The sequence below is a fragment of the Scyliorhinus torazame genome, chromosome 11 (assembly GCF_047496885.1).
Source record: "Scyliorhinus torazame isolate Kashiwa2021f chromosome 11, sScyTor2.1, whole genome shotgun sequence".
Classification (NCBI taxonomy): domain Eukaryota; kingdom Metazoa; phylum Chordata; class Chondrichthyes; order Carcharhiniformes; family Scyliorhinidae; genus Scyliorhinus; species Scyliorhinus torazame.
In genome coordinates, this window is record NC_092717.1 from 141,093,294 (window position 1) to 141,112,032 (window position 18,739).

The 18,739-nt window shown below is 47.5% G+C and overlaps 1 protein-coding gene across 17 annotated transcripts in view; it reads right to left on the reverse strand.

Annotated features, from left to right (window-relative positions):
• The window catches only part of dtna (dystrobrevin, alpha), a 513,111-nt gene that overhangs the window by 378,430 nt on the left and 115,942 nt on the right, over positions 1-18,739 (reverse strand). For 16 of the 17 annotated variants that reach the window (XM_072467819.1, XM_072467814.1, XM_072467822.1 and 13 more), the window contains exon 2: positions 7,336-7,434. The exons of the other annotated variant lie outside the window; for it this stretch is intronic. In XM_072467819.1, the coding sequence (XP_072323920.1) occupies positions 7,336-7,355 (20 nt within the window). In that variant the 5' untranslated portion in view covers positions 7,356-7,434. The remainder of the gene's footprint in view (positions 1-7,335; positions 7,435-18,739) is intronic. 17 annotated transcript variants of the gene reach the window in all.

The following is an 18,739-nucleotide window of genomic DNA, read 5'->3' on the forward strand; positions in this document are numbered from 1 at the left end:
AACTAAAAATCTTCCAGTTCGTGGCAATACAGCCTTTTCTAATGAATTATTAAATATGTGTAATAGTGTCTTTTCGTTCGATTCTTTTAAAATGGATGCAATACTTTCAGGCCAAAGGTTTTTTCCTACTTGGGTTTGATTAGTTTATTTGATATTTCTCCTCTATTTATTTTGAATGCAGTTATACAATTTTTAATCCCATCTCCCTGATACATACAGAAACAAAATAAGTATTTAGTATTTCTGTCATTTCGTTATCTTTATCTGGGATTTTATCCTGAACATTCCATAGTGGCCCTATTTCGATTCCAATGTTTCCCCTTTCATTCAAAACAAAAATACTACAGAAGCAGGAAATTTGAAATAAAGGGATTATGTTGGAAATGGTCAGCAGGTCTGGAAGCTTCTTTGAAGAGAAAAACAGAGTTAATGTGTAAGGTTAATTACCTGAAATGTTAATTCTATTCCATTTTTATTTATATGCCCACAGAATAGTTTAAAATTTTGTTTTATGTTCCTCAATTAACTAAGGTGGCGATCGAATGGCCTCATCGTGTCCGACTCAGTGCCGCGGTGAGGCCGTTTATTCTCGTGAGAGGCCTCGCGTGAGATTTACGACGCTTGGAATGGCTTTGCCAGATCTAACGAGATCTTGTGGGGCATAGCCATTATGCTAATTTAAACATGACTGCACCAAATTCTCCTGAGGCTCGGGAACTAACGTCCTCACCTGGAATATCTCGCCATGACGCCGTTTAGCACTGGCCCACACAAAAGTGGACCAGGCGTAACGGCACTTGGGGTGGGATGCTAGGCTCTGAGCAGGGTGGTAGCCTGGCACCCCTGCTGGCACAGCCCAGGCTGGCAGGGGCACTGTCAGGGTGCCAGGCTCTCAGTGCCAAGCTGCCCGTGCCAGGAATTGGGACCGAGGGTGCCCGGCCCTTAAGAGGTCAGGTGAGGGGGGTGCTCGAGGACCTCCTAAGACAGGGGGTGGGATTTTCTGTTCCTGAGACTAAGTGCTGGATTCTCCGATTCTGTGGCTATGTCTGCAGGATCAATCTGGTCTTACAACCAAAAAGTCAGCGCCACCCCTGCACCGATCCTCCGTCTGATGGGAGGCTAGCAGCTGCGCCGTGTAAGGCCCTCGGCTTTACCTGCGGATATGGCTGCAGAATGGGCGGTTCTGTGGCCGTGCATGCGCATGGCGGCGGCCATGTCATACAACATGGCACCGACCACGCGCGGACCCGGCCTGCCAAAAACCGTCCCCCTGTAGCCCCTCTCACCACCCCCGGACCAGCCCCTGCCGAAGTTTACCCTGCCAGCGGAATGGCTCTCCCCACCCCTATCCCCCGACTGTGGCAGCGCCAGACGACAGTCCACAGCGAGGTCCCCGAAAGTTGTGAGGACACGCGCCCCACGCTGTCGGGGCCTCGGCCCATCAGGTGCGGAGCATTGGGGGAGGCCTCAGGTGACGTCCTGAGGCCGTCCCGATGGCGTGAAGCATCAGAAAAACTGCACCGTCCCCGATTCCAGCTTAAAAATGCATTCTCCGGCCGAACGCGATTTTGGCGCCTGCGATCGGAGAATCCATCCCTAAGCGTTGGCGCGAGGGCACAAATTGAGGACTTCCATGACAGCAAAATTAGTGTTGGACCTGGACCGATTCAGCAACTGTGGATGGGCCAGCACCATGTGAAACACAATTGATTCCAATCAGAAACGGGGCAGCATTCACCGGGTGCGTGATTAACTCTCGGGAGGCTGACAAGCTGCAGTCGCATATACACATTACAATCCCCACACACACTCATCCCAGACAACAAGATGGCACTGGTTGTGCTGGAGCGTGCCCATCCTGCTGGGATTGATTCAGCTGGGGCCAGAGGGCACCTGGGGGGGGGGACCCATATGATCGGTGGCCCTAAGTTCACAGTGGGCAGTCAGAGATGCAGGCTGCGGAAATGGTGTTCCGTGTTCCATCAACCCCGACCCCACAGCCCACCTCCTGGCAACCCCCCGTTACTCCCCCCAGCCATGGTAGAAGCCACCCCCCCGGCCGGCAGAGCAATTGTCAGCAAACTGTGGCGATGTTGGACACTGTCCGTACCCCTCTCTCTCCCTCATCAGCCACAATGGTGGTTTCACGATTTTTAAAAGCCCAAGTGAACCTCGCCGTCGGGACTTCGGCCCATCGGAGGGGCAGAACCATGGAGAATACCAGGTCGGGCCCGCTAATAATATGCAAATTGTGTTTACTGCGTGTGCGTTCTGGAACACATTGACACCACTGTCGAGGCAACGGAGAATTGAGATTTGGCGTGGAATCGGCGTCCTCCGTGATTTCCCCGTCAGAACCGATTCTCTGCCCAATTGCGTTTTGCGAGTCTGGCGTCAGCCGACGGAGAATCCGCCCAAGGTTTATGAAACTGAAGGTTGTGACCCACGGGTGTTGGGAGGGTCGCAGAACAATCGGTCGCAGCGTTGCCAATTACCGAAAAAGCGGCCAATGACCGCAATCACCTTTTAAATTGGGAGTGCCAGCTGTAACTAACTTTTGACATGAAAGCATGGAGGATAGATTCCTCCATTTTCGAGCTGCAATCAAACAAGGCAACAGGACTGTGAAGAACTGAAGATGAATCGTTGGAAATAGAGAAAAAATGAAATCGGGAACAAAGCAGTGTAAAGATGATTCCTTGATGTATAGCTTTGTTAATTGTGCCAATGCAAATCAGATGCAAAGCCCATGTGTATTACATGCAGTAAAGTAGTAGGGGCGGCACCTAGCGCAGTGGTTAGCACTGGGACTACGGCGCTGAGGACTCGGATTTGAATCCCAGCCCTGGGTCACTGTCCGTGTGGAGTTTGCACATTCTCCTGTGTCTGTGTGGGTTTCATCCCCACAACCCAAAGATGTGCAGGATAGGTGGATTGGCCATGCTAAATTGCCCCTTCATTGGAAAAAATGTATTTAAAAGAGGTTCCCAAAATCCGAGAATGAGATCTCGCCGGAGAGATTCGTGCAGGATTTTCCGCCGTCACCGCCATTTTTGCCTGCAGCAAACGCTGGCTGAAAATCCCCCCCCCCCCCCCCCCCCCGCACCCTAATGTTTTAATCTGTGATTTTAAAATGAAGAAGCCATTCTTTTTGGGGTAGCAGGATCCATTTCACAACTCTACTTGCTTGATAGCCAGGCTGCTTTAAGCTTCATCAGCACAGAAAATTAATACCAGTGATCCTGATTCTGCAAAAGACAAATTGCAGGATCTGAAAGTAACTTTTGGTCGGGTTACACTTCTAAAATTGTGCTTTGCAAAGCAAGAACAGCCTGACAAGAGCTTGTAAACAAGGAGAAGAAATGATTTCACACAACAGAGGAGCTGCTAATCATTGATCTATAAACTGAATGGACGCTTTGAGTTTCTCCTTTAGCACACATTGAACTTGATACATCAGAACTATGTACAATTTTAGCAGCAGCCAGGAAGTGCAGGATCCCCTTTCAGGCACTGCATTTATTTAGTATTCAGGAACTTGAACATGAACTTGAAGTTTTTTTTGTTCGAGGATAACATTGAGATAATCTGCTGAAAGCAACCTGATTCATCTCAGTGAGCTCACATTGAAAAAAAAGGTCAGAGCAGTCGAATATTTCAATGATCTCGCCATTTTATTCAACTAGTTTATGCTAAGGTGACTAGATTTTAAACATACAGGGTGGAAAAAGCTCTTGATGGTGGGACAGGAATTGGGTGCCACATCCACTCATCTGTCGGGAGCCGCCATACAAGCAATTATGATGCACATAATAGGCTTGCGTGGCAGCCACATGAACCACAGAACAATATGCGTTGGAAGCAGGCAGAGGTGACCGTCCTCGCCATTAGCTGATTATTTAAGCTCCACCACTCTCCCTCTCCTACAGAACAATCATCTTCTGTTATCTCAGTCACTCTCTCCATCAGGACAATATTGGGTTCAAAATAGTTCACAGCCGCATAGTCCACAGCCATGCCTCGAGGCCATCACAAAATGACAGGAATTGTTCTTCACGAGTGAAAGCAAAAACACTCACATTGGACAAAGGTGGCTTGGCAATCGCAGAGGTGAGCAGCCTTGTCACCCAGCAGAGAGCTAGAGCAAATGAGTCAACTAACTTCTCCGATCAGCCAAGACAAGTGGCACTGTGGCGTTGCATCAAAGGGCCTCTTATTAGGGGATTAAGCAATGTATCCATGCCAGTGGGGAAAAACACCAAGCTAGCGAATGTGCGGGCATCCTCGGTACTACATGGTACTTGAGGTCAGGCCTTGTGACAGTTCTGAATCATTGAATCATAGAGTACAGAAGTGGCCCTTAAGCCATCAAGCCTGCACTGACAAAAAACTACTCTAAATCTACATAATCCAACTTGGCCCATCCCCTTGAATGTTATGGCATTTCAAATGCTCATTTAAGTTCTTTTTAAAGATTGTGGTGTTTCCTGTCTCAACTGATAATATAATAATATTCTTTATTGTCATAAGTAGGCTTGCATTAAAACTGCAATGAAGTTACTGTGTAAAGCCCCTAGTCGCCACATTCCGGCGCCTGTTCGGGTACACAGAGGGAGAATTCAGAATGTCCAATTCACCTAACAGCACATCTTTCGGGACTTGTGGGAGGAAACCGGAGCACCCGGATAAACCCACACAGACACGGGGAGAACATGCAGACTCCGCATAGACAGTGACCCAAACCAGGAACCGAACCTGGGACCCTGGCGCTGTGAAGCAACAGTGCTAACCACTGTGCTACCGTGCCACCCTCCCAGGCAGTGCATTCCAGATTGCCAGTACTCTCTGGGTGAAAATCTTTTTTTATCGAATCCCCAGTAAACCTCTGTCTTTCACCTTAACTTGACCCTTTAACTAAGGGGAACAGCTGCTTTCTATCCATCCTGTCCATGCCCATCATATGGGCAAAAGACCTGGGGCGGGATTCTCTCAGCCCACGCCGGGCCGGAGAATCGCCGGGCCGGACCCTAATCGCGAGTAAATATTGTTACTCTTTTATAACTAACTTGCTGTGAGAGATTTGTGGGCTTGGTGTCAGATAAATCAGAATTCACCTTTTTTTTCACAAAGGCTTCTCTAAAACTGACTCTCTGCATTCCTTGGCTCCACCCAGAAATGACCTCATCTCCCTAAACTGAAAAGCAAATTAATTATGCAGATTAAAAGTACATTAACTCCCAGAAATGTTTCCCAGTCAAACCATAATGCAATAGTCCAGACTGAAAACCACATTCCTTTGGTCAATTTCAGCTTCAGGCTCCTAGAAGCTCCCAGGCCTTTACAAAACAAATTCCTTTTAAAAACATGACCACTACAGTCAAACATACTATAACCCAAGGGTTTTACTGCTTAAATTGTCCCAATAATTAGAATCCAATATTTAAAAGATCCTCCATTCACACGAGAGCTGTATGTTTTTTGTTGATGTTTAATTGGGAATAGGGACTGTAATTAAAGGAATTGTCCTTACTGTATTGGATAATATTGTTTAAGGGGTAGTTGTAAGCTATTTTTGGGTGTGATCTTAAACAGTTTATATTGTGTTAATAATAAAGATTTATTGTAAAATACTAAATCCCTATTTCTTTGTGCAAGCCACTGTTGGGATCTGGCCTGAAATCGTAATGCTAGCACTAAGGAAGATGGTTGCGTTTTTTGGAGGTCAGTCATCTAAGTCCCAGGACATCACTGCAAGAATTCCTCACCATTGTGTCTGAGGCCCAACCATCTTCTGCTGCTTCATTGAAGACCTTCCTTTTGACATAAGGTCAGATGTGGGAATGTTCGCTAATGATTGCACAATGTTCAGCAGCATTCGCAACTCAGCAAACATTGAAGCAGTCCACGTGCAAATGCAGCAAGACCCGGATAATATCCAGGCTTTGGCTAACAAATGGCAATTAACATGCACACCAGGCAATAACCATCTCCAATAAGAGAGAATCAAAGTATCACGCCTTGACATTCAATAGTATTACCATCACTGAACCCCCCACTATCAACATCTCATTGCCAAAAACCGAACTGGACGAACCATATAAATACTGTGACTACAAGAGCAGGTCAGAGGCTAGGAATCTTGCAGCGAATGACTCATCTTCTGACTTCCCAAAGCCTGTCCACAACCTACAGGGCACCAGTCAGGTGTGTGATGGAATACTCCCCACTTGCTTGGATGAGTGAAGCTCCAACAACACTCAAGAAGCTCAACACGATCCAGGACAAAGCAGCTGGCTTGATTGGGTCCCCTTCCATAAACACTCATTCCCTCCACCACCGACGCACAATAGCAGCAGTGTGCATCGTCTACAAGATGCACTGCAACAGCTCACCAAGGTTCCTTAGACATCACCTTCCAAACCTATGACCACTACCATGTAGAAGGACAAGGGCACTAGATACCTGGAAACACCACCACCTGGAGGTCCCCCCCCCCCCCCCCCCCCCCAGGTCACTAGATACCTGGAAACACCACCACCTGGAGGTCGTTCTCCCCCCCCCCAGGTCACTAGATACCTGGAAACACCACCACCTGGAGGTCGTTCTCCCCCCCCCAGGTCACTAGACACCTGGAAACACCACCACCTGGAGGTCGTTCTCCCCCCCCCCCCCCCCCACCAACCCCTCCAAGTCACTCACCACCCTGACTTGGAAATATATTGCCGTCCTTTCAACTGTCACTGGCTAAAAATGCTGGAACGCCCTCTCTAACAACATAGTGGGTGTACCCACACCTCACAGACTGCAGCAGTTCAAGAAGACAGTTCACTACTACCTTCTCAAGGACAATTAGGGATAGGCAACAAATGCTGGCCTAGCCGGCAAAGCCACATCTTGTACAGATTAACTTTAAAAAATCACCGCAATCAGGTCCCCTCTCAGCTTCTTTTGCTTCAAAGAAAACAACGTGAGCTTATCAAGCCTCTCTTGATTGCTAAAATGCTCCATCCCAGGCAACATCCTGATGAATCTCCTCTGCACCCTCTCTAGTGTAAGCGCATCCTTCCCATAGTTGGTGACCAGAACGGGACACAGTACCCATCTATGGCCTAACCAAAGTTGTGTACAGCTCCAACATAACCTCCCTGCTCTTATAATCTATGCCACAACTGATAAGTGCCCTGTATGCCTTCGTAACTATCCTATTCACCTGTCCTGCCACCTTCAGGGATCTGTGGACAAGCACCAAGATCCCTCTGAACTTCCTAGTGTCTTGCCATTCATTGAGTACTCCCTTGCCGTGTTACTCCTTCCAAAGAGTGCACCACCTCATACCTTTCAGGGTTAAATTCCATCTGCCCACATGACCAATCCGTCCATATCCTCCTGTAACCCAAGACGTTCTTCTTCACGGTCAACCAATCTTCACGTCATCTGCAAACACAATGAAAAGACGATTGGGATACTAGTTAGAATGTTGGGCCAGTGTGTGACAATATGGAGTTGCATGGGGCCAAGGACGTTCGGTGTCTCTTGACATGCCAGTAAGTCTCCACTTTCTCTTGCAGAATACGGGCACCTTCAATGCCGAGGAAAGGGCGAAGGCTGGTGGAGGTGTTCCTGAAATAAAGATCTTGACACCATTTGAGGAGAAAGCCATGAAGATCATGGGGGAGCAGGACTCTATGCCGTTGCACGTGGTGAGTGAGGATTATTCAGGCAGCAGGGTCACAATGTCCCCAAGCTGGTGTTGAGAGATGGCCACACAGGCGGCACACATTAAACTGTGGTGTCCTGAAAGACTGAGATGTTCCTTAATGTCCTTCTTTTTGTTCTCCAACGCAGGTCATCAGGAGCCAAGGTTGCAGTCTGTCAGTGACAGTGACAATTCCACCTCTGAAGATGATGATCAGCAAGACCCAGAGCATGCACCATCTTCTAACTCTCCCGCATCCTTCACCAGCGCAGTGACACTCATACAGATCTTGAGCGATTGTACGTGGAATCAAGGGCAAATGTAAGCAGCTGAAGAGACTGTGTCAACTGAAGTCCCTGAAAGTGGGAGGGCTATTGGGGAACAGGCCTATGCTGAGGCCCAGGCTGATGGGGGCCTCTAGTCCGAGCTACAATAAATCTGCAAAGGATGCAGAAACAGGTAGGAGAAAAACGAGCAGAGAACCCAGAGGCTATACGGAGCTTTGAGTGGACAGTAGAAGAGTTAATTCAAGCCTGAAGTTCTGCCATGTCTCTGGCATCTGAGCTCATGGCATCTAACATGGAAAGGCAGGTGACCACCACGGAGAGCCTGACCTATCATATGATTTGCAGGTGCTCAGACCTGCATTCCATCCCTCTGGAATAGGCTCATTAACACAGTGGCAAGGCAAGAGTGGCATAAAACATCTCAAGTCCCCCTAGGTGCCCGCTTTCCTCAGGAATTCAGGGATGTGCCATTGCACACTGAGAGGGAGTAAGAGTGCCGGTCAGCTGCCAGGACATCCTCTCAGGGCTCTGCTTGTGACTCCACTGCCTCCAATAGGCAGGGCCGAGGAACCCATGCAGGAGACCTACAGAAGACCAGACCACTTATGGCCTCAGTCCACCAGAAAATGGCCATCAAGATCATCAAGGCAACTGCTCTCAGCCACAGTTTTCCACCTCAACCACAGATGTCAGGATCGCACCAATGCGTAGTGAGCATGAGGAAATTTAACACCTTTTGAGGGCATAAAAGTGGCACAGGTGTTAGAGTACATTTCTGCACAAGGGCGGCACGGTAGCACAGTGGTTAGCACTGCTGCCTCACAGCTCCAGGGACCCGGGTTCAATTCTGGCCTCGGGTAACTGTCTGTATGGAGTTTGCACATCCTATCAGTGTCTGCATGGGTTTTCTCTGGGTGCTCCGGTTTCCTCCCATAGTCCAAAGATGTGCAGGTTAGGTGGATTGGCCATGCTAAATTGCCCCTTGGTGTCCAAAAGGTTAGGTGGGGTTACTGGGTTACAGGGATAGGGTGGCGGAGCTCGCGTAAGCTCTTTCCAAGGACAAGTGCAGACTCGATGGGCCGAATGGCCTCCTTCTGGACTGTAAATTCGATGACTCTATGATATGATTCTATGTATGAAGTTCACATTATATCTGTTTCACTTGATTATTGTGTGCACCATGGTCATTTTTTTGTGGTGTGATTGGTCAAAACATATATTGTGCTGGCATATTTCATGATTGCCAATCATTGATGGATGAAGGATGTGGAGGGACATCCCATTTGTGGAGACAAAAACGTTCAATGTCAATTTGATTGGCTGGGAAGAGTTGTATTGCCAAGGCTGAACAACATGGCTGAACATGGGACTCTGGTGGCTCTACCATACATACCATGGCAAGAAGATTGGCCAAGGTTACTTACTTTGCGACAAGTGATTTGTTGTGCATGCACTCATGGCTCTGGCACTACAAACAGATCAGAAAACCCAATCATAATAGCTTCAGTGACTTATGCCCAAGTGCAAAGTCCGTGTCCTCAGGGCAGTCTTATTTTTTGATTTTGTGTGACAAAGGCCTACTCCCCTTGGCATTCTAGGCTAGGGTTTAGAGGAAGTTGGTATTGAGGTAACTCTGGTTGGAAGCTGGCAGATGTGGGTGCACATTCAAAGCAGGCAATGATTTGCAGGTGATGTAATGCTGGTCAGGTAAAGCAGTTATCCTGTGCAAAGCAGTTAAAAGTGAGGTTGACTCTGTGAGTCATGAAAAGTCTTTCCATAGCCCTGGCATCTTGGAGAGGTATTGCAACATCTTTGGCCACTTCCTCAGATTCCTTGCCATCACCCTTATCAGAGGAGAGCAGTTCCTCCATGTTTTCCCTTGGCAATTCCTGTCTTCGTTATGCAATGCACAGCACATTATGACAATCGTGTACACTCTCTGTGGCACTTATTGTAATGGTTCGTTGGAGTGGTCAAGGCATTGAAAGCACATTTTCAACAAGCTAATGGTTTGCTTTATGATTGCCTGCTGTCCCCAGGGAGCTAACACTTGAATGCAATCATTAACTCCTTCTACTTGTGGTAACCGCGCAATGACCCCAAAGCCAGCTCTTGCATCCTGGCTATGAGTATTGGTTGTGAACTGAACTAAATCATTGGTCCCTCTGAACATAACATTGGTCACTTCCTATTGCAGTCTGGAACATGTCCCCCATGCCCCCATGAACCTTTGGAATGAGCTACCAGCATAGAAATTCAGCATTATAGTCACCTTGAGGATAAATGTTATTGGGTTCCTCCATATCCACAGGACTTAAGCTCTTGTTTTACAGTAACATTGCAAATTGTAATAAAAACAGAGAATGCTGAAAACATTCAGCAGGTTGAGCAGTCTCAGTGGAGAGAAAATCAGTTTATATTACTTCTGAAGGTCACAGACAGGTGATTCATCAACTGTTTCTTCCTCCACATTTTCTTCTTCACCTACTGGGTATTTCCAGGATTTTCTGCTTTTATTTCAGATTGCCAGCAATGGCAGTATTTTGCAAATTGTGAGCAAAAATTACAGCACATAGCTTTTGTTATACATTTTTTTAAAAAGGTACAAAATTAATTCCTTAGTTGATTTATTAGTAGATCTTCCGCGGTATTATTCAGGCAGAGTTGGGGGATAAGTTGTTTTATCAAAGTCAGTGATTTGCCAAGTCAAATTACATTTGTACTGCAAGAGTGCTCTGCCTTTCATAAAGAAAAAGTATTACCATGCAATGCAATCTATTGTGAGATATTTTCACATTGTCAAATCTGCTGCATTATTACCATTCCACTTTCCCCAATAATTCTATTATGCCCTACTCTTGAACTTTACTCCCTCATGCTTATCATTTTAAACTGAAGTACAGATTTTTTTCATGCAAGGCTGAATGCATGATCATTTAGTATTTCAACCTTTTTTCCAGCTACAGTATTCTCAGAAATTGTCAGGCCCAGCTCCAAAAATAAATGCCAGTCTCAGATTTACGAAGCAAAAATAATCACCAGAGTTGATCCTGTATGAAGGTACATTGTTAAACTTCACCACTACTCATAAGCCGAATAGCCATATAACCTTGGCAATCCTGCTTCCCAACTGCACTGCAGATGTTTTACTTGTGTTGGCAGGACTGCCTGCCATGTGGAGAGACCATCAGGTAAACCTTGCTGGCCCCCAGTGGGCTCCCGCAGGAGCCCTCATAATGGAAGCGACATAACCAATGAACCCCGGCAGAAAATATTGCCCTTGTTGCAGCAAACCTCCCACCCCCTGATAGGGGTGTGGTGGTATGTATTAGGGGTATTAAGGTACACTGGGATGCCGAGAGGCTATTGGTGGATAGACACTGGATCCCGGTTGGATCAGCCGCCTACTGGCTCCACTCAGTAAGGCGGAGTATAAGAGCCCGGGTTCTCACAGCAGCCGCATTCTGTAACTGCTGCTGGGGGACAAGTCTGCGTAATAAAGCCATCGTTCGACTCTTTCTCATCTCGTCTCGTGAGTGATTGATTGTGCTACAATTTATTACGCAAACCTTTAAGGACATGGAGCTCCGAATCCTGCCAGAGTGTCTGCAATCAACCCCCACGCGACAAACGCAGCGGCCACTTTTAAACATTGGTTAGCATGTTGCCAGGGATACCTCTGGACGACCCCCGGCATACCTACAGAGGAACAGAAAATCCAGTTCCTGCATGCCAGGGTGAGCCCTGATATCTACACGTTTATAGAGGATGCGGAAGATTTCCCGACGGCGATCGCGATGCTAATAGGAATCTACATTCGGCCCGTCAACCAGGTCTACGCACACCATCAGCTTGCGACGAGACGGCAGATCCCCGGGGAATCGCTGGACGAATTCTACAGTGCTCTGTGATACTGGGGAGAAACTGCAACTGCCCATCGGTTGCGGCTAATGAACACACAGAGCTGCTGGTCCGAGATGCGTTCGTGGCAGGTATGCTTTCATCCCAAATTCGCCAGCGATTGCTTGAAAGAGACACACTAGGCCTCAAAGAGGCACGGGCCCTCGCGGCCTCGTTTGATGTGGCATCACAGAACGCCCGCGCCTACGCCCCTGACTGCGCGGCAGCCCCTTGGGCATCGTGGAGATAATTCAGCTCAGCCCCAAAAATTTCTCAGGATAGTGTCATAGGTTTCATCAATAACCTTCCCTCCATCATATAGTCAGAAGTGGGGATGTTTGCTGATGACTGCACAGTGATCAGCACCATTCACATTTCCTCAGATACTGAAACAGTCCATGTCCAAATGCCTAGCCAACATTCAGGCTTGGGCTGATAAGTGGCAAGTAACATTTGCACCAAAGAAGGCGACTTTCAAGACACAAAACAATGCAGAATCGCCGAGCAGAAACTGGTAGCCAGGTTCCGCACACATGATGACAGCCTCAACCGGGATCGCGGGTTCATATCACATTACATGTAACCCCCACCATATTATCCAGGTTTGCAGAATTTTACTAACTAGCTTGAGACAATTCACACTCCGATTACCGGTGATTATCACTCACTCCACTCACACTGTTTGTTCCTGTGAAGATTTTGTTTACCTGTAAAGACTCACATTCCAACCATTCTTCACATTCTAATCAGTAATTATCTTGCAATTCTGTCTATCCTATAAATGCTATGATTGTGAATCTGCCTCCACTTCATCTGATCAAGGTGCAGCACTCTGAAAAAGTTTGTGATTTCAAAGAAAACCTGTTGGACTTTAACCTGGTGTTGTGAGACTTCTTACTGTGCCCACCCCAGTCCAGCGCCGGCATCTCCACATCATGCTAGGAGTATGATAGAACATCCTCCACTTGCCTGGATGAGTGCAGTTTCAGTAAAATTTAAGAAATTCAACACCATCCAGGGCAAAGTAGCCCACTTGATTAGCATCCCATCCACCACCTTAACTATTCACTCCCTTCACCACTGGTGCATATTGAGAGCGGTGTGCACCATAGAATCACATCATAGAATTTACAGTGCAGAAGGAGGCCATTCGGCCCTTACAAAGAGCACCCTACTGAAGCCCACGTATCTACCCTATCCCCGTAACTCAATAACCCACAACTTAACATTTTTTGGACACTAAGGGCAATTTAGCATGGCAATCCACCTAACCCGCACATCTTTAGATGTGCGAGGAAACCGGAGCACCCAGAGGAAACCCACACAGACACAGGGAGAACGTGCAGACTCCGCACACACCATCTGCAAGTGCACTGCAGCAACATGACAAACCTCCTTCAACAGCACCTTCCAAACATAGGGGGTTGGATTCTCCGATCCTGCGCTACGCCCGCAGGATCTGTCTGGTCTTACGACCAGAAGGTCGGCGCCGTCCCCGCACCGATCGTCCGTCTGATAGGGGGCTAGCAGCCGTGAAGCCGTAAAGCCTCTGGTTTTACCTGCGGATACGGCCGGAGAATGGTTGGGTCCATGGCCGCGCCTGCAACATGGCGCCAGCAATGTGCGGACCCAGCCTGCCAAAAACTGCCCCCCTGTGAACAGCCTCGCCACCCCCAGACCACCCACCACCAGTTCCCCCAGCCCCCAACGAAGGCTCCCCTACCAGCAGAACGGCTCCCCCCCCCCCCTCGACTATGGCGGCGCTGGACTCAGTCCGCAACCGCCATGCGAGGTCCCCGAACGATATGAGCATGTGTCTCATGCCATCGGGGACTCGGCCCATCGGGGACGGAGCATCGGGGGGGGGGCCTCAGATGATGTCCTGAGGCCGTCCATACGGCATGTGGCGAAGGAGTATGCTGTTTTTGAGGGGCAGAGCATCGCAGAAACAATGCTGATTCCGGTGCAAACGGGGATTCTCCGGCCAAACGCGATGTCGGCATCAGTGATTGGAGAATACCATCCAGGATCCCTACCACCCCAAAGGTTAAGGACAGCAGCTGCATGGGAACTCCTCTTTCTATTGTTCTGTATAGTACCTTGGGAGAAAAGGATTGCCATCAGGTCCAAAACTCTTCTTAGATTCCAGAGGGCAGAGGTTTGGTGGAGATGTTTATTACCTGGTACCTATGTGGTGTGCCTGCTATCTCCCACTTGTCTGGAGGATGCACAACTAACTGTAGCTTGGCATGCATACTTCATTATTGGAGGATTTGTGAATGAAGTTGAACACTGAAGAATTTGTTTACATTTTAGTTGAGATACAACTTGAACGTTTGCTAGTTTGACTAGTCCCACGCGTAAGGCAAGGTTGCACAGACATGTACGAATAAATCTGGAAATGAGCTGACCCCACAAAATAGCATGCTGACAGCTCACTGAGCTGATATTAGTTTTGTGTGAGCCAAGCTTTCAAGCCTGGATTGGCCCAGATAAACCAATTAGCTTAGGGTATTAGAGAAAATTCTCAAGAAAGTTTTGCGGGCTGTAATCATTGATCTTCGAAAGACTTCGAAGGCCACAAGAAATAATCAGCTTGTAACAGGAAAGTAGAGAGCTTTCTCATAATCTTATTGAAATTCTATGAGGACAAAACTAAGTTGGTTCAGTGAAATCCAGACGTTTGTATTTTGTGGGGTATTTTACTTCCTCAGGATATCCAAAGTGCTTGAAATGGCATCCCTGTTTTTACGTAATTGAACAATTTGGGACACATAAAGGTCCCACAATTAACCAGTTAATCAGTTTGGATAAAAGCAAATTGCTGTTATGCTGGAATCTGAAAGAAAAACAGGAAATGCGGCAAAATCTCAGCAGGTCTGACAGCATCTGTGGAGAGAGAAGAGACCTGGGGCTGGGTTCTTCGCCGGCGGGTTGCTCCATTTTGCCGGCAGCCCAGGGGTTTGCCGACGACATGGGGCAGCCCCACAATTGGATCCCCATTGACCGGTCGGCGTAACGGAGCATCCCGCCGGCGAGGTGAAAGAGAAATGTGGCGGGGCGGAGAATCCAGCCCATAACATTTCGAATCTGGATGACTCTTGAAGATGCTGTCAGTCCTGCTGAAACTTTCCGGCATTTTCAGTTTTAATCTGTTTGGGTGATGGCTGAGAGATGAATTTTGGCCAGGACACTAGGAAAACTTATCTACTCCTCTTTGAGTATAGAATCATAGAATTTACAGTGCTGAAGGAGGCCATTCGGCCCATCGAGTCTGCACCAGCCCTTGGAAAGAGAACCCTACTCAAGCCCACGCATCCATCCTATCCTGGAAACTCAGTAACCCCACTTAACTTTTTTGGACACTAAGGGTAATTTAGCATGGTCAATCCACCTAACCTGCACATCTTTGGACTGTGGGAGGACACTGCAGCAACCGGAGGAAACCCACGCAGACACGGGGAGAACATGCAGACTCCGCACAGACAGTAACGCAAGTGGGAATCGAACCTGGGACCCTGTAACTGTGAAGCAACTGTGCTAACCACTGTGCTACCGTGCTGCCCATAAAATAGTCCCCTGAATTCTTGTATGAACAGGTTTAACATCTTGTCTGAAAAAATGAGACCTCCAACAAACTAATACTTTCATGGACCTTAGATTGTGAGGTTCAGAAAGAAGGTGGGATCGTTTATGAGTTTCCCGTTTTCATTATTTGTGCTTCATCTTCCTCTCCGACCTATCCCGAGTCAGTTAGATTCCAATGATTTGTTCATGTTCTTTGGAGAAAGAAAATATTTGAAGCGGAAAAAAGGTAGTCCTGACTGCAAATTGGAAAGGAAATCAGGGGACGGCAGGGTAGCGCAGTGGTTAGCACTGTTGCCTCAAGAGGCCGAGGTCCCAGGTTCGACCCCGGCTCAGGGTCACGGTCCATGTGGAGTTTGCACATTCTTCCTGTGTCTGCGTGGGTCTCACCCCCACAAATCAAAAAAGATGTTCAGGGTAGGTGGGTTGGCCACGCTAAATTGCACCTTAATTGGAAAAAAAAGGAATTGGGTACTCTAAATTTAAAAAAAATTGGAAAGGAAATCAGGAGTTCTTGAGAATTGTTCAGCATCTAATTTCGTAACATTGTTAAAGAACAAACCTTTTACTCAAAAATATGTTAATGACATACCGTTTGCAAGAATTAAAAGTGCCAATGGCGTTGCTGGGAATGGAAGTTCATGTCAGCATCAATTTATGGAGCAATGACCAATGGGTTGAGTTCACAGTAAATAACAACAAATATTTTTAAACAAATAAAGCCTGAATGTAATAAATATTGTCCATGTACTTCCATTTAACATGTTAATAGACAAAAACTTAGAATCACAGAAATATGCAGTAAGTACACTTAATGAAGCCAAACAAGAAGCATTTGCATTGGAAAGGGTGCAGAGGCGGTCCACCAGGATGTTACCTGGGCTGGAGTTCTTCAGCTAAGAAGAGAGGCTGGTGAGGCTGGGGTTGTTTGGCTTATAGCAGAGAAGGTTGAGGGGGGCCAAAATTATGAGGGACGCAGATCGGGGAGATAGGAAGAAATGTTTTGACTTCGTAGTGGGGTCAATAACCACGAGGCAGGAGATTTAGGGGGGATTTGAGGAAAACTCTTCACCCAGAGCGAGGTGGGAATCTGGAACTCACTGCCTGAAAAAGGGTGATAGAGGTGGAAACATGCATAACATTTAAGAAACATTAGATGAGCACTTGAAATGTCACAGCATACAAGGCTACAGACCAAATGCTGGAAATGGGATTAGAATAGATAGGCACTTGATGGTCGACACAGACATGATGGGCCAAAAAAGACCTTTCTGTGCTGTAAAACTCTATAACTCTATGATTTGCTTTGCCATTTTGCCATGTTGACTGCAGCATTCCAGTTAGATTGTAAGTTTATTACATTATGTACATTTAAAATAAAGTTGTAATTAGGAAATGGTTGGGATTTCCACCATATCCAGACTACCTGCTTCGTGAACAGTCAATAAAACACTGCTTACACATCAAAATTACCTGAGAGGAAGATGTGAATCAAACATTGATTAGCCAAAGTCTGCTACAGAGCCTATTTGCCTGAAAATTAAGTTTCCACCTTCAGGGAACATGGTTCAAAAAAAGTCTGTTAATAAATTTCTTGGGCTGGATTCTACGATTTTGAGGTTAAGTGGTGACGCCGGCATGGGAACTGTGGTGTTTTACGACTCCCAAAATCGGCGCTGAACCCTCGCCGATCCTGGGACCGGTGAGGGGCTAGCAGCCAAGCCAGGTATAAAACCCCCGGCTCCCAGGACAAAAACGGCTGGAGAATGGCTGGGGCTGAGGCTGTGGCCGGGCATGCGTACGGCGACAACCTGCAATGGTCACGCCGTAAAACATGCCGCCGGTCGTGCGCAGGCCAAACCAGCCAAGTACTGCCTCCCTGACCACCCGCCACCAGTTCCTCCAGCCCTTGCGGAAGCCCCCTCTGCTCCTGGCCGACTGTGGCGGCGCTGGACACAGTCTGCAGCTGCCAGGCCGGGTTCCCGACCGCTGAGACCCCCCCGCGCGGTCGGGAACTCGGCCCATCGGGTGCGGAGCACATCAGGGGAGGGCCTTCAGGTGACGCGCCAATGCCGTTCCAACGGTGTGCGGCGTGCAACGCAATGACGCCATTTCAGGCGGGGCGGAGAATAGAAAACCAGCGTCAAACCAGCGCTGCCCCCGATTTGGGCGTCAGAAGGGATTCTCCGCCCGATCGTCAATTCCGATATTGGCGACGGGCAATGGAGAATCCCGCCCCTTAAGTTTGGTGTTCACACAGCTCAAATTTGGGCCAACCTGGGTGCTACTAGGGTATGTCATGATTCACCCAGCTCTCCAGCTGGAACTATGCGCCTTGATCCCGGACGAGATAAGTAACGTTTCTTTCAAGAAGACATCCAAAATTCCAATTATTTACGGTTTAATTAAAATCATTTTTTACTATACGTCAGTCAAAGAAAACAAACGCTAAATACGACCTTAGATAACGAGCTGCACTGTAAAACCCAGAATTAACATAAGTGAAACACAAATTAACAGCAAATTATGGTTGATTATAAATTAAGCATTAAATGGCAGGTACAACCAAGACAGATCTTACACATGGGCTCGGCAGTCCACTCAGCATGTTTGTAATCAATCTCAGTCACAAAGCCCTTCAAAACTCTGTCTTTCTCACAAAGGATTTCAGCTACACTTCTTCTCGGATTTAATTTGATCCTCAGCCTACAGCAGCAGTTCACCACTAACCCAAGTTCTATGGGCGCGGTCTTCAGCAACAATGGCTGAACCTCCTCAACTCTACTTATGGCCGTCTGGATGGCGCAGATCCAATGTTATTTTTAAGTAACAGAAGCAGCTGCAGCAACTATATCTTTGCGTATTCCCAGCTTCTGAATTGGATTGGAATGGATTTGTCTATTGTCACGTTTACCGAGGTACGGTGAAAAGTATTTTTCTGCGAGCAGCTCAACAGATCATTAAGTACATGAGAAGAAAAGGGAATAAAAGAAAATACATAATAGGGCAACACAAGGTATACAATGTAACTACATAAGCACTGGCATCGGATGAAGCATACAGGGGTGTAGTGTTAATGAAGTCAGTCCATAAGAGGGTCATTCAGGAGTCTGCATAACAGCGGGGAAGAAGCTGTTTTTGAGTCTGTTCGTGCGTGTTCTCAGGCTTCTGTATCTCCTGCCCGATGGAAGAAGTTGGAAGAGCGAGTAAGCCGGGTGGGAGGGGTCTTTGATTTGCTGCCCGCTTTCCCCAGGCAGTGGGAGGTGTAGAT